Source organism: Salmo salar, chromosome ssa13, assembly GCF_905237065.1.
Source record: "Salmo salar chromosome ssa13, Ssal_v3.1, whole genome shotgun sequence".
Classification (NCBI taxonomy): domain Eukaryota; kingdom Metazoa; phylum Chordata; class Actinopteri; order Salmoniformes; family Salmonidae; genus Salmo; species Salmo salar.
The window spans coordinates 73,754,042-73,767,771 of NC_059454.1; the positions used below are offsets into that span (position 1 = coordinate 73,754,042).

Sequence of the window (13,730 nt, forward strand, 5' to 3'; positions counted from 1 at the left end):
TCTAAAGTCTTCGAAAGCCAAGTCAACAAACAGATCACCGACCATTTAGAATCCCACCGTACCTTCTCCACTATGTAATCTGGTTTCCGAGCTGGTCATGGGTGCACCTCAGCCTCGCTCAAGGTCCTAAATGATATCATAACCACCATAGATAAAAGACAGTACTGTTCAGCCGTTTTCATCGACCTGGCCAAGACTCTGTCAATCACTACATTCTTATCGGCAGACTCAACAGCCTTGGTTTCTCAAATGACTGCCTCGCCTGGTTCACCAACTACTTCTCAGATAGAGTTCAGTGTGTCAAATCGGAGGGCCTGTTGTCCGGACCTCTGGCAGTCTCTATGGGGTGCCACAGGGTTCAATTCTCGGGCCTACTCTTTTCTCTGTATATATCAATGATGTCGCTATTGCTTCTGGTGATTCTCTGATCCACCTCTACGCAGACGACACCATTCTGTATACATCTGGCCCTTCTTGGACACTGTGTTAACAAACCTCCAAATGAGCTTCAATGCCATACAACACTCCTTACACGTCCTGCGACTGCTCTTAAATCCTAGTAAAACGAAATGCATGCTCTCCAAACGATTGCTGCCCACACCTGCCCTCCTAGCATCACTGCTCTGGACGGTTCTGACTTAGAATATGTGGACAACTACAAATACCTAGGTGTCTGGTTAGACTATAAACTCTCCTTCCAGACTCACATTAAGCATTTCCAATCCAAAATTAAATCTAGAATTGGCTTTCTATTTCCAAACAAAGACTCCTCCACTCATGCTGCCAATCATACCCTCGTAAAACTGACTATCTTACCGATTCTTGACTTCGGCGATGTAATTTACAAAATAGCCTCCAACACTCTACTGAGTAGAGCCTCCAACACTCTACTCAGCAAATTGGATGTAGTCTATCACAGTGTCATCCATTTTGTCACCAAAGCCCCATATACTACCCAGCACTGTGACTTGTATGCTCTCGTTGGCTGGTCCTCACTACATATTCGTCGCCAAACCCACTGGCTCCAGGTCATCTATAAGTCTTTGCTAGGTAAAGCCCCGCCTTATCTCAGCTCACTGGTCTCCATAGCAACACCACCCGTAGCGCGTGCTCCAGCAGGTATATTTCACTGGTCATCCCCAAAGCCAACACCTGCTTTGGCCGCCTTTCCTTCCAGTTCTCTGCTGCCAATGACTGGAACAAATTGCAAAAATCACTGAAGTTGGAGACTTATATCTCCCTCACTAACTTTAAGCATCAGCTGTCAGAGCAGCTTACCAATCACTGTACCTGTACACAGCCCATCTGTAAATAGCACACCCAACTACCTCATCCCCATATTATTTATTTTTTGCTCTTTTGCACACCAGTATCTCTACTTGCACATCATCATCTGCATATCTATCACTCCAGTGTTAATGCTAAATTGTAATTATTTCACCACTATGGCCTATTTATTGCCTTACCTCCCTAACCTTACTACATTTGCACACACTGTACATAGATTTTTCTATTGTGTTTTTGACTGTACGTTTGTTTATCCCATGTGTAACTCTGTGTTGTTGTTTTTTATTACACTGCTTTGCTTTATCTTGGCCAGGTTGCAGTTGTAAATGAGAACTTGTTCTCAACAGCCTACCTGGTTAAATAAAGGTGAAATATATATTTTTTTAATGATCAATGGAAACAGGATGCACCTGAGCTCAATTTTGAGTCTCGTAGTAAAGGCTCTGAATATTTATGTAAATAAAGTATTTCTGTTTATTACTTAGAATACATTTCTTAAAACTTTTTTCACTTTGTCATTTTGGGGTATTGTGTGTAGATTGCTGAGGATCTTTTTTTAATATACTGCTCAAAAAAATAAAGGGAACACTAAAATAACACATCCTAGATCTGAATGAATGAAATAATCTTATTAAATACTTTTTTCTTTACATAGTTGAATGTGCTGAAAACAAAATCACACAGAAATAATCAATGGAAATCCAATTTATCAACCCATGGAGGTCTGGATTTGGAGTCACACTCAAAATAACTTTGATGTAACGTCCTTAAAACGAGTCGAAATGAGGCTCAGTAGTGTGTGTGGCCTCCACGTGCCTGTATGACCTCCCTACAACGCCTGGGCATGCTCCTGATGAGGTGGCAGATGGTCTCCTGAGGGATCTCCTCCCAGACCTGGACTAAAGCATCCGCCAACTCCTGGACAGTCTGTGGTGCAACGTGGCGTTGGTAGATGGAGCGAGACATGATGTCCCAGATGTGCTCAATTGGATTCAGGTCTGGGGAACGGGCGGGCCAGTCCATGGCATCAATGCCTTCTTCTTGCAGGAACTGCTGACACACTCCAGCCACATGAGGTCTAGCATTGTCTTGCATTAGGAGGAACCCAGGGCCAACCGCACCAGCATATGGTCTCACAAGGGGTCTGAGGATCTCATCTCGGTACCTAATGGCAGTCAGGCTACCTCTGGCGAGCACATGGAGGGCTGTGCGGCCCCCCAAAGAAATGCCACCCCACACCATGACTGACCCACCGCCAAACCGGTCATGCTGGAGGATGTTGCAGGCAGCAGAACGTTCTCCACGGCGTCTCCAGACTCTGTCACGTCTGTCACATGTGCTCAGTGTGAACCTGCTTTCATCTGTGAAGAGCACAGGGCGCCAGTGGCGAATTTGCCAATCTTGGTGTTCTCTGGCAAATGCCAAACGTCCTGCACGGTGTTGGGCTGTAAGCACAACCCCCACCTGTGGACGTCGGGCCCTCATACCACTCTCATGGAGTCTGTTTCTGACCGTTTGAGCAGACACATGCACATTTGTGGCCTGCTGGAGGTCATTTTGCAGGGCTCTGGCAGTGCTCCTCCTGCTCCTCCTTGCACAAAGGCGGAGGTAGCGGTCCTGCTGCTGGGTTGTTGCCCTCCTACGGCCTCCTCCACATCTCCTGATGTACTGGCCTGTCTCCTGGTAGCGCCTCCATGCTCTGGACACTACGCTGACAGACACAGCAAACCTTCTTGCCACAGCTAGCATTGATGTGCCATCCTGGATGAGCTGCACTACCTGAGCCACTTGTGTGGGTTGTAGACTCCGTCTCATGCTACCACTAGAGTGAAAGCACCGCCAGCATTCAAAAGTGACCAAAAACATCAGCCAGGAAGCTTAGGAACTGAGAAGTGGTCTGTGGTCCACACCTGCAGTACCACTCCTTTATTGGGGGTGTCTTGCTAATTGCCTATAATTTCCACCTGTTGTCTATTCCATTTGCACAACAGCATGTGAAATTTATTGTCAATCAGTGTTGCTTCCTAAGTGGACAGTTTGATTTCACAGAAGTGTGATTGACTTGGAGTTACATTGTGTTGTTTAAGTGTTCCCTTTATTTTTTTGAGCAGTGTATAATACATTTTCGAATAAGGCTGTAACGTAACAAAATGTGGAAAACATTTTACCCACTTCATATGTATATACTGTATTCTATTCAAGGCTGGTCATTTATAACTACTGATATACACCCGTTTTCTATTCATATACTGTCTATAATGTCTATACACACCATCATATACATATATATTTATATTCCGGACTCTGACATTGCTCGTTGTAATATTTCAATATTTCTTCATTCCTTTCTGTTTATTTTTTGGATTTGCATGCATTGTTAGGCATTAGTGACTGCACTATTGGAGCTAGGAAAATAAGTATCCCGCTACACCCGCAATAACATCTGCCAAATATGTGTATGCGACCAATACAATTTCATTTAATTGGACAACTCACACTAAATTCTTCCGCTGCTCTGTCGTTTGATACATACTTTAATCTTTGAAGTCGTTTGTGGTGATGAGGGGCACAAGGGGCATTGTACAAAACAAAGTAATCAGCGATTGGATCGTCTCTAACCAATCAGAGTATCAAAGCCAATGACGAATTTACCCATATATGTTCTAGCTCTGTCCCAACCCATCAGGGAGGTACTCAGATCCAGACTCATTGCGGAGAAGAAACTAACGTCTGTGGGCGTGACATAGCGTTTGGCCAGAGCAAGGAGTCTGGGTAGCCAGGCAAGTAAAGACATGCAGATGTTTCAGACCACTGACTGACTGGATACACAAATGAGAAGTAGATCTCTGATTAATTGTTACAATGACCAAAAAAACCCTGTGGAGGATATACAACATTATAAATGCATAATCTAATGAAGTAGTGATGGGTTGAAATATGATTTCCGCTGATCTCAGTCACAAGTCACAGGGGAAAAAAGACTGGCTTCAATTGGATAATGACTCTGGATATCACAGCTACGAATGTGATCTCATTTCAGACAGCTCTCTGAAATGACCTTGGCCAAGGGACATCTGATGTTTTTTTTCCCTGAGAAACATCTCATCTGCCATTTGACTGCCAGCCAGTTGACACTTTTCAAAGTAAGGAATGATGGTAGACACTGAAGTTGACATGAAAGTCATCAGGATAAAAAAGATTTAAAAAAACATTCCACAGATGTTACCCAAGATACTGTGGGAACACTTTTCTCTTTAACTGTCCTTGACCAACTTTTCTTTGTCAGGTCAAGATCTCGTTTAAATGATCTGGTGGGATGATACATTCTTTCCATACCAATTCATTGACGACTTAATCTAAACAAGAATATGCCCAACAGGCTAAATTGTACATTTTTCTGAATTACTTGTTGATTGCTTTTGAGAATATTGTAACTTTAAAATGTGTTCAAATTAAAGTTTATAAGCATTAAAAAGCTTGTAAAACATGTGTTTTGGGCTTGCGTGTGTTTGCTTTGAGGTTGCATTTCCTTGCAGTGTTACAAATGCTCCAAATGTGGGGTATTTTCTTCTAGTATTCCACTTCTGTATTAATTTTAAATGACAATATTAAGACACTCATTCCATGTAGTAATATAATGTGAATGTTAACGTTTAGTCTAGTTATTCATTGTAAGTTGGGAGTATATTTGCCAATACTCAAATGCATTCAAACTTTCTAAACTGAGCCCCACTCATTTTTGTATCTAGGCCAATATCCCTGAAGCATGAAACACACCGAGAATCTCACTGCCGATAGATACTTATCACAGTGGAAGGCCGTTGTTTCTCTTAAAAGCGGTACCTGCTGCTTGCTGACCCGGTAGGAACAAATTCTTCCACTTATTCTACAGATGACTCAGTCACACTTCATATACAATGTAGGCTAGCTAAGTGCAGACAATACTAAGTATTTCCTCCAAGTAAGCTAACCACTATTGACATTATAATTAAATCACAATGGATTAGATGGTTTTCAGGAAACAACTGCCAGTGTATCTATTATTATTTATTGTTTTTTACCCCTTTTTTACTCAAATTCGTGGTATCCAATTGGTAGTTACAGTCTTGTCTCATCGCTGCAGCTCCCGTATGGACTTGGGAGAAGCGAAGGTCGAGAGCCATGCGTCCTCCGAAACATGACCCAACCAAGCCGTACTGCTTCTTGACACAATGCCCGCTTAACCCGGAAGCCAGCCACACCAATGTGTCAGAGGAAACACCGTACACATGGCAACCGTGTCAGCGTGCATGCGCCCAGCCCGCCACAGGAGTTGCTAGTACGCGATGGGACAAGGACATCCCTGCCGGACAAACCCTCCCCTAACCTGGACGACGCTGGGCCAATTGTTCGCCGCCCCATGGGTCTTCCGGTCACGGCCGGCTGGGACAGAGCCTGGACTTGAACCAGGATCTCTAGTGGCACAGCTAGCAACTGCGATGCAGTGCCTTAGACCACTGCGCCACTCAGGAGGCCCCAGCTGCCAGTGTTAGCTGTCGGGTTAGTGCAGTGTCCTTAGCGAGCTAGCTAGCTAGCTATGTTGTGCTAGCTAGTGAATATGCTAACGTTAGCTAGCTAGCTAAACATTTGACTATAGGATGGCCCTGGCAGTATCGGTTTATGGAGAGTGAATTCAATTGTTTCTTTGTCATCTTGTTGGTAGCTATCTAGCTGTGGCCACCTGGCTAGTATCAACAAGGGCTTTCTACAAAATAGCAACATAAGCGCAGATAGCTTGGAATCTAGAACATAAGCAATATGCACGGATATGCATGCCAAACAACGCTACTGCCACTTTTTGGTATGGAGTATTTTAACAACGCTGAGTGGCTGATGACTTCAAAGGTGTTTGCTGTGTAAACACAAAAGAGATTGACTGCCGACACTCTGTTCAGAGGTGCTAAGTACTGTTGGCAGGCAAATGTTTGACAATCCTACCAGTGTGGCTGAGCTTTTAGGCTTGTCACACCTCTTTGTGCATACTTTCTTGTCATGGATGCAGCTTGAAATATCTGCTTTGTCACATCACAGCAGGCAAGATGGCAAAGTCTGTAGGGTATTATAATTCCATGATGCCACACTGTGTGGCTCGCACGCAATTTAGAGAGACCACAACTCTTAGCAGCCCATCTGAAAGTGCTCTAAAGATTCTATCAGTGTCTAACAGTTCCACAAGTGTTGCACTGTGCATTTCTCTCACACTTGTGGTTTGTATAATGAACATTTGCAAGGCAATCAGAGTCCCAGGTTCTGTGGAATCCAGAGCATTTGGCCCATTCAAAAGAAGCACTCCGTACACAAATCCACTGCATATCCACTGTTTCCCTTGAATTTCCTGTGACTACAAGGACACTGTACAGCTCATTTCACTCCAAATCCCCGTCATCCACGGCTATTCTTATTCACCAGAAGTTTTCCCCCAGAACAGGAATCGCAACAGACCTTCCATTTCCTGCTGTGACTGCTCCTACCCCTGTTTACCATTGAAGCGAGAGTTCCAGGAGCCCCCGGGACAGTGTGCTTGGTATGATGCACTGGTTGTAAAGCAAACCTGACAGTGTTTACTGTCACTGACAAACAACACTTGAATAGCACTTTGGATATGGAAAGATGTTGTTTGCACTTCACGAGTTGAAAATGTACTGTTTAGTTTTTGTGGGTCAATATGTGAAGACACAAAAACTGGAAATACAATACAAATGGATGTGAACCTAGTACAAAATATAATTGTTCGACATTTGATATTGGGATATATACAGTGCATTCGGAAGGTGTTCAGACCCCTTGACTTTTTACACATTTTGTTACGTTACAGCCTTGTTCTAAAATTGATTCCAATGTTTTTTCCCGTCATCAATCAACGCACCACACCCCATAATGAGAAAGCAAAATCTGTTTTTTAGAAAACTGAAATATCACATTTACATAAGTATTCAGACCCTTTAATAAGTACTTTGTTGAAGCACCTTTGGCAGTGATTACAGCCTCGAGTCTTCTTGGGTATGACGCTATAAGATTGGCACACCTGTATTTGGGGAGTTCTCCCATTCTTCTCTGCAGATCCTCTCAAGGTCTGTCAGGTTGCATGGGGAGCGTCGCTACACAGCTAATTTCAGGTCTCTCCAGAAATGTTTGATCGATTTCAAGTCCGGGCTCTGGCTGGACCACTCAAGGACATTAAGAGACTTGTCCAGAAGCCACTCTTGCGTTGTCTTGGCTGTGTGATTAGGGTCATTGTCCTGTTAGAAGGTGAACCTTCACCCCAGTCTGAGGTCCTGAGCGCTCTGGAGCAGGTTTTCATGGAAGATCTCTCTGTACTTTGCTCTGTTCATCTTTCCCTCGATCCTGACTAGTCTCCCAGTCTCTGCCCCTGAAAAACATGCCCACAGCATGATGCTGCCACCAACATGCTTCACCGTAGGGATAGTGCCAGGTTTCCTCCAGACGTGACGCTTGGCATTTAGTCCAAAGAGTTCAATCTTGGTTTCATCAGATCAGAGAATCTTGTTTCTCATGGTCTGAGAGTCCTTAGGTGCCTTTTACTGATCGGGCTGTCATGTGCATTTTACTGAGAAGTGGCTTCCGTCTGACCACGCTACCATAAAGGCCTGATTGGTGGAGTGCTGCAGAGATGGTTGTCCTTCTGGAAGGTTCTCCCATCTCCACAGAGGAACTCTGGAGCTCTGTCAGGGTGACCACTGGGTTCTTGGTCACCTCCCTGACCAAGGCCCTTCTCCCCCGATTGCTCAGTTTGGCCGGGATGCCAGCTCTAGGAAGAGTCTTGGTGGTTCCAAACTTCTTCCATTTAAGAATGATGGAGGCCACTGTGTTCTTGGGAACCTTCAATGCTGCAGAAATGTTTTGGTACCCTTCCCCAGATCTGTTCCTCCACACAATCCTGTCTCGGATCTCTACGGACAATTCCTTTGACCTCATGGCTTGGTTTTTGCTCTGACATACACTGTCAACTGTGGGACCTTATGTAGACAGGTGTGTGCCTTTCCAAATCAATTGAATTTACCACAGGTGGACTCCAATCAAGTTGTAGAAACATCTCAAGGATGATCAATGGAAACAAGATGCACCTGAGCTCAATTTTGAGTCTCATAGCAAAGAGTCTGAATACTTATGTAAATAAAGTATTTTCTGTTTTTATATTTTATAAATTTGCAAACATTTCTAAAAACCTGTTTTCGCTTTCTTATTACGGGGTATTGTGTGTAGATTGATGAGGAATTTTAGAATAAGGCTGTAACATAGCAAAATGTGGAAAACATAAAGTGGTCTGAATACTTTCTGAATGCACTGAATATTATACAAACGTGAAAAATAAGATTTATTATGCCAGCATAAGAATACTGGCTCATTTTCCAAGTCAACCTGCAAGAATCGATCAGATAGATTTGTCTTGGGGGGAAAAGGGCTTGAGTGTTACTCTTCTCCTTCACTGCCATTTGTTGTAAGCTGAGGTGCTCAAGGAGTCACTGAGTGTTTTAAAATGTAGCAGTGACAGTGTCCAGATTTCTGTTATTGAATTTTCACAGTTCGGCTAATACCCTATGTCAAATCCTATGGAGCCAGTAGAGGATAGCAATTCCGCCAGTCAGAAGGCTTAGAACATTCTCCACAAGGAGCTAGCTAGTGAGATGTGGGCTTTTTACACAAGCCTTCCATCTTATTAAGTCATTAAATCAAATGAAATCAAACTGTATTAGTCACATGCCCCGAATACAACAGGTACAACCTTACAGTGAAATGCTTACTTACGAACCCCTAACCAACAACGCAGTTGAAAAAAAATATGAGTAAAAAAACAAAATGTAACAAGTAATTAAAGAGCAGCAGTAAAATAACAATAGTGAGACTATTCACAGGGGGGGTACCAGTACAGAGTCAATGTACAGTGGCACCGATTAGTTGAGGTAATATGTACATGTAGGTAGAGTTATTAAAGTGAATATGCATAGATGATAACAACAGAGAGTAGCAGCGGTGTAAAAGAGATGGGCGGGGGGGGTATGCAAATAGTCTGGGTAGCCATTTGATTAGATGTTCAAGGGGGTCTTATGGCTTGGGGGTAGAAGCTGTTTACAAGCCTCTTGGACCTAGACTTGGTGCTCCGGTACCGCTTGTCGTGCGGTAGCAGAGAGAACAGTCTATGACTAGTGTGGCGGGAGTCTTTGACAATTTTTAGTGCCTTCCTCTGACACTGCCTGTTGTAGAGGTCCTGGATGGCAGGAAGCTTGGCCCCAGTGATGTACTGGGCCGTACGCACTACCCTCTGTAGTGCCTTGCGGTCGGAGACCAAGCAGTTGCCATACCAGGCAGTGATGCAACCAGTCAGGATGCTCTCGATGGTGCAGCTGTATAACCTTTTGAGGATCTGAGGACCCATGCCAAATCTTTTCAGTCTCCTGAGGGGGAATAGGTTTTGTCGTGCCCTCTTCACGACTGTCTTGGCGTGCTTGGGCCATGTTAGTTTGTTGGTGATGTGGACACCAAGGAACTTGAAGCTCTCAACCTGCTCCACTACAGCCCCGTCAATGAGAATGGAGGTGTGCTCGGTCCTCTTTTTCCTGTAGTCCACAATCATCTTCATTGTCTTGATCACGTTGAGGGAGAGGTTGTTGTCCTGGCACCACACAGCCAGGTTTCTGACCTCCTCCCTATAGGCTGTCTTGTTGTTGTCGGTGATCAGTCCTACCCCTTTCATGTCATCGGCAAACTTGATGATGGTATTTGAGTTGTGCCTGGCCGTGCAGTCATGAGTGAACAAGGAGTACAGGAGGGGACTGAGCACGCACCCCTGAGGGGCCCTTGTGTTGAGGATCAGCGTGGGGGATGTGTTGTTACCTACCCTTACCACCAGGGGGCAGCCCGTCAGGAAGTCCGGGATCCAGTTGCAGAGGGAGGTGTTTAGTCCCACAGTCCATAGCTTAGTGATGAGCTTTGAGGGCACTATGGTGTCGAACGCTGAGCTGTAGTCAATGAATAGCATTCTCACATAGGTGTTTTTTTTTGTCTAGGTGGGAAAGGGCAGTGTGGTGCACAATAGAGATTGCATCATCTGTGGATCTGTTGGTGTGGTATGCAAATTGGAGTGGGTCTAGGGTTTCTGGGATAATGGTGTTGATGTGAGCCATGACCAGCCTCTCAAAGCACTTCATGACTACAGACGTGAGTGCTACGGGTTGGTAGTCATTTAGGCAGGTTACCTTAGTGTTCTTGGGCACAGGGACTATGGTGGTCTGCTTAAAACATGCTGGTATTACAGACTCAGACAGGGAGAGGTTGACAATGTCAGTAAAGACACTTGCCAGTTGGTCAGCGCATGCTTGCAGTACACATCCTGGTAATCTGTCTGGCCCTGCGGCCTTGTGATTGTGGCCTTGTGATTGTTGACCTGTTTAAAGGTCTTACTCACATCGGCTGTGGAGAGCGTGATCACACAGTCTTCCCGGAACAGCTGGTGCTCTTACGCATGTTTCAGTGTTATTTGCCTCGAAGCAAACATAGAAGTAGTTTAGCTCGTCTGGTAGGCTTGTGTCACTGGGCAGCTCTCGGCTGTGCTTCCCTTTGTAGTCTGTAATGGTTTGCAAGCCCTGCCACATCCAAAAAAAGGTCAGAGCCGGTGTAGTACGATTCGATCTTAGTCCTGTATTGACACTTTGCCTGTTTGATGGTTTGTCGGAGGGCATAGTGGGATTTCTTTTCAGCTTTTGGGTTAGAGTCCCGCTCCTTGAAAGCGGCAGCTCTAGCCTTTAGCTCAGTGCGGATGTTGCCTGTAATCCATGGCTTCTGGTTGGGGTATGTACGTACGGTCACTGTGGGGATGACGTCATCGATGCACTTATTGATGAAGCTAATGACTGATGTGGTGTACTCCTCAATGCCATCGGAGGAATCCCGGAACATATTCCAGTCTGTGCTAGCAAAACAGTCCTGTAGCTTAGCATCTGCTTCATCTGACTACTTTTTTATTGATCGAGTCACTGATGCTTCCTGCTTTAAATTTTTGTTGTAAGCAGGAATCAGGAGGTTAGAATTATGGTCAGATTTGCCAAATGGAGGGCGAGGAAGAGCTTTGTTTGCGTCTCTGTGTGTGGAGTAAAGGTGTTCCAGAGTTTTTTCCCCTCTGGTTGCACATTTAACATGCTGATAGAAATTTGGTAAGATGGATTTAAGTTTCCCTGCATTAAAGTCCCCGGCTACTAGGAGTGCCGCCTCTGGGTGAGCGTTTTCCTGTTTGCTTATGGCGGAATACAGCTCATTCAGTGCGGTCTTAGTGGCATCATCAGTCTGTGGTGGTATGTAGCTGTCTACATACCACCACAGACTGGGTGATTGCCCCCGGAGACCCCAACGCGTTACTGAATTGGAGCTCTGCTCACCAGTGGATCATAGGGGCTGTGGAGCCATCCACTACAATGAGCTCAACTACCATCACATGTCAGCCAACCATGCATATGTGGGCTTTATTAAACTGTAATGGCATCTGCAGGAAGGACAATGGGAGGGGAGCACACCCAGACACCCTAGTGATGTTTACTTACACACAGTGTAAATGAGAATGTGTGTGTGAATGTCTCAACTAACCTACAGTATCATATTGCCTAGTTTATTACTGGCATGTAACACTTTGTAAATGTATTTTCGATTAAACGTCTTGGTCATGTCGAATATAACTGCAACTACAACCATTACTGAAATCTCGACCATGGCTCTAGCTAAGTAATTCTGATCCAGTCCCTTGGGAGAATTCCATGGCCTCTCTCGGTGAGATGCAACCGCTTTGGAAACATCGCTCTAATTCATTTTCTGCAGCAGCGAGGAAGGTTTCAAATGTCATGTCTTGCTCTGAATTGGACACACCCACGTCCATTCTCAAATGAGTAACGATTTTATCTCTGTCTAAGAATGAATGCCACACCTGATGATTTCAGACAGAGGGCTATGTACCATGAATGACAATGTTTTGGAACTGTGCAAGACTCCGATTCAAATAGGAAAAGAACAAACTACCCTAGTAATTTAACATTACATTCAGGAATAGTTGTTCTAGTGAGGAATAAGACAGAAATATAGAAAGAGGTGCATTTGAATGTACAAGTGTGTGAGAGATGTGTTTACTGTGTATGTGTGTGTGTGTGTGTGTGTGTGTGTGTGTGTGTGTGTGTGTGTGTGTGTGTGTGTGTGTGTGTGTGTGTGTGTGTGTGCGTGCGTCCGTGCGCGCGTGTGTGTGCATGCAACAGAGAGACCGAGATTTGTTTTTAAATGAAAATTTGAGTGCCTTTATAGTATTTCGAATAGGTTGATCCTGCTGCTCACTGAACATGTCCTGTATGGCAAGCAGGAATTCCCTGTTCAGGTTCATTGGTATGGAAAATCATCCTGTAAAAAACGAATGGAATGTGAACAAAGCCAATTGTAAATAACTATCCTACGTTTAGTTTACATTCACATGAACTCCATAGGATTGAAGGAGAACGTGGGGGAAAAATGAAAGGCTTTCAAAAACCATTGGAAGCCACGCAGACAATAATGCAGAGAGTCATGGCAGGCTACTAAAGCGGCTCATGCATTGGCCATATCCTATATCATGTGCCATAGGATGAGGCATCAAAGCAATCATAGAAATTTGAAGAGAACATAATGTATACCTATTTAAGTTTGAATTCAATATCTGGAAGAGGAAATATCAACTACATGTAACACACAGATATATTTAGCAAAACTGTGTGGCTGTATTCGATAGTTGCCACATTGTTGAACCAAATACCTTCTCATTGAGTCGGACGATCTGGTCCATTTTTTCTTTATCTTGTAAAAGCTCCTGCAATTCACTCATGTTTAGAGCCCTATACCCGTCTGGGGTAGAGTTTGTGTCCTTAAAATTGGACATTGTATTTCCTTCACAAGCAATTCAGACGAGTTCGTTTGCAAGCCCACCTGGTTCCATGTCGTTCGCAGTGAATAGCACGGCCACAAGCGCCTAGTGAAAATGGTTTAAAGCTTCTGTTGGCGGAGTCAATACAAGATGCAGTGACACATACTTACCACGATTGCATTGCAGCTAATGTAATGCTACCGACAACCACGAGAAGGTCGTCACTAGTTACCACAGCCACGAAGTCATAAACGCCGCCTATTTCTACAATTCCACTTCTTAAAATGTGATTTTAAACCTAACCCTAACCTTTACCACAAATTTAACAACACTGCTAACGTTGTGCCTAACCTTAATCCTACATTAAGACTTTTCATACATTTTTACGATATAGCCATATATGGACTTTGTGGCTGTGGTAATTAGTGGAACCCCCACGGGAAGGCATGGTCGTGGTATAAAACGTGTATAAGCAGGTTATAAAAGTAATAAACCTCTGCCAGGATTTTGTTTGGCA

General features: G+C 44.2%; 1 protein-coding gene across 1 annotated transcript in view; it reads right to left on the minus strand.

Moving 5' to 3' along the window:
• The window catches only part of LOC106567677 (vacuolar protein sorting-associated protein 37D), a 62,694-nt gene extending 49,296 nt beyond the window's left edge, over window positions 1-13,398 (minus strand). The window contains exon 1 of the mRNA XM_014137240.2: window positions 13,106-13,398. Within this exon, the coding sequence (XP_013992715.1) occupies window positions 13,106-13,228 (123 nt within the window). The 5' untranslated portion in view covers window positions 13,229-13,398. The remainder of the gene's footprint in view (window positions 1-13,105) is intronic.
• Window positions 13,399-13,730: the final 332 nt, after the last annotated feature.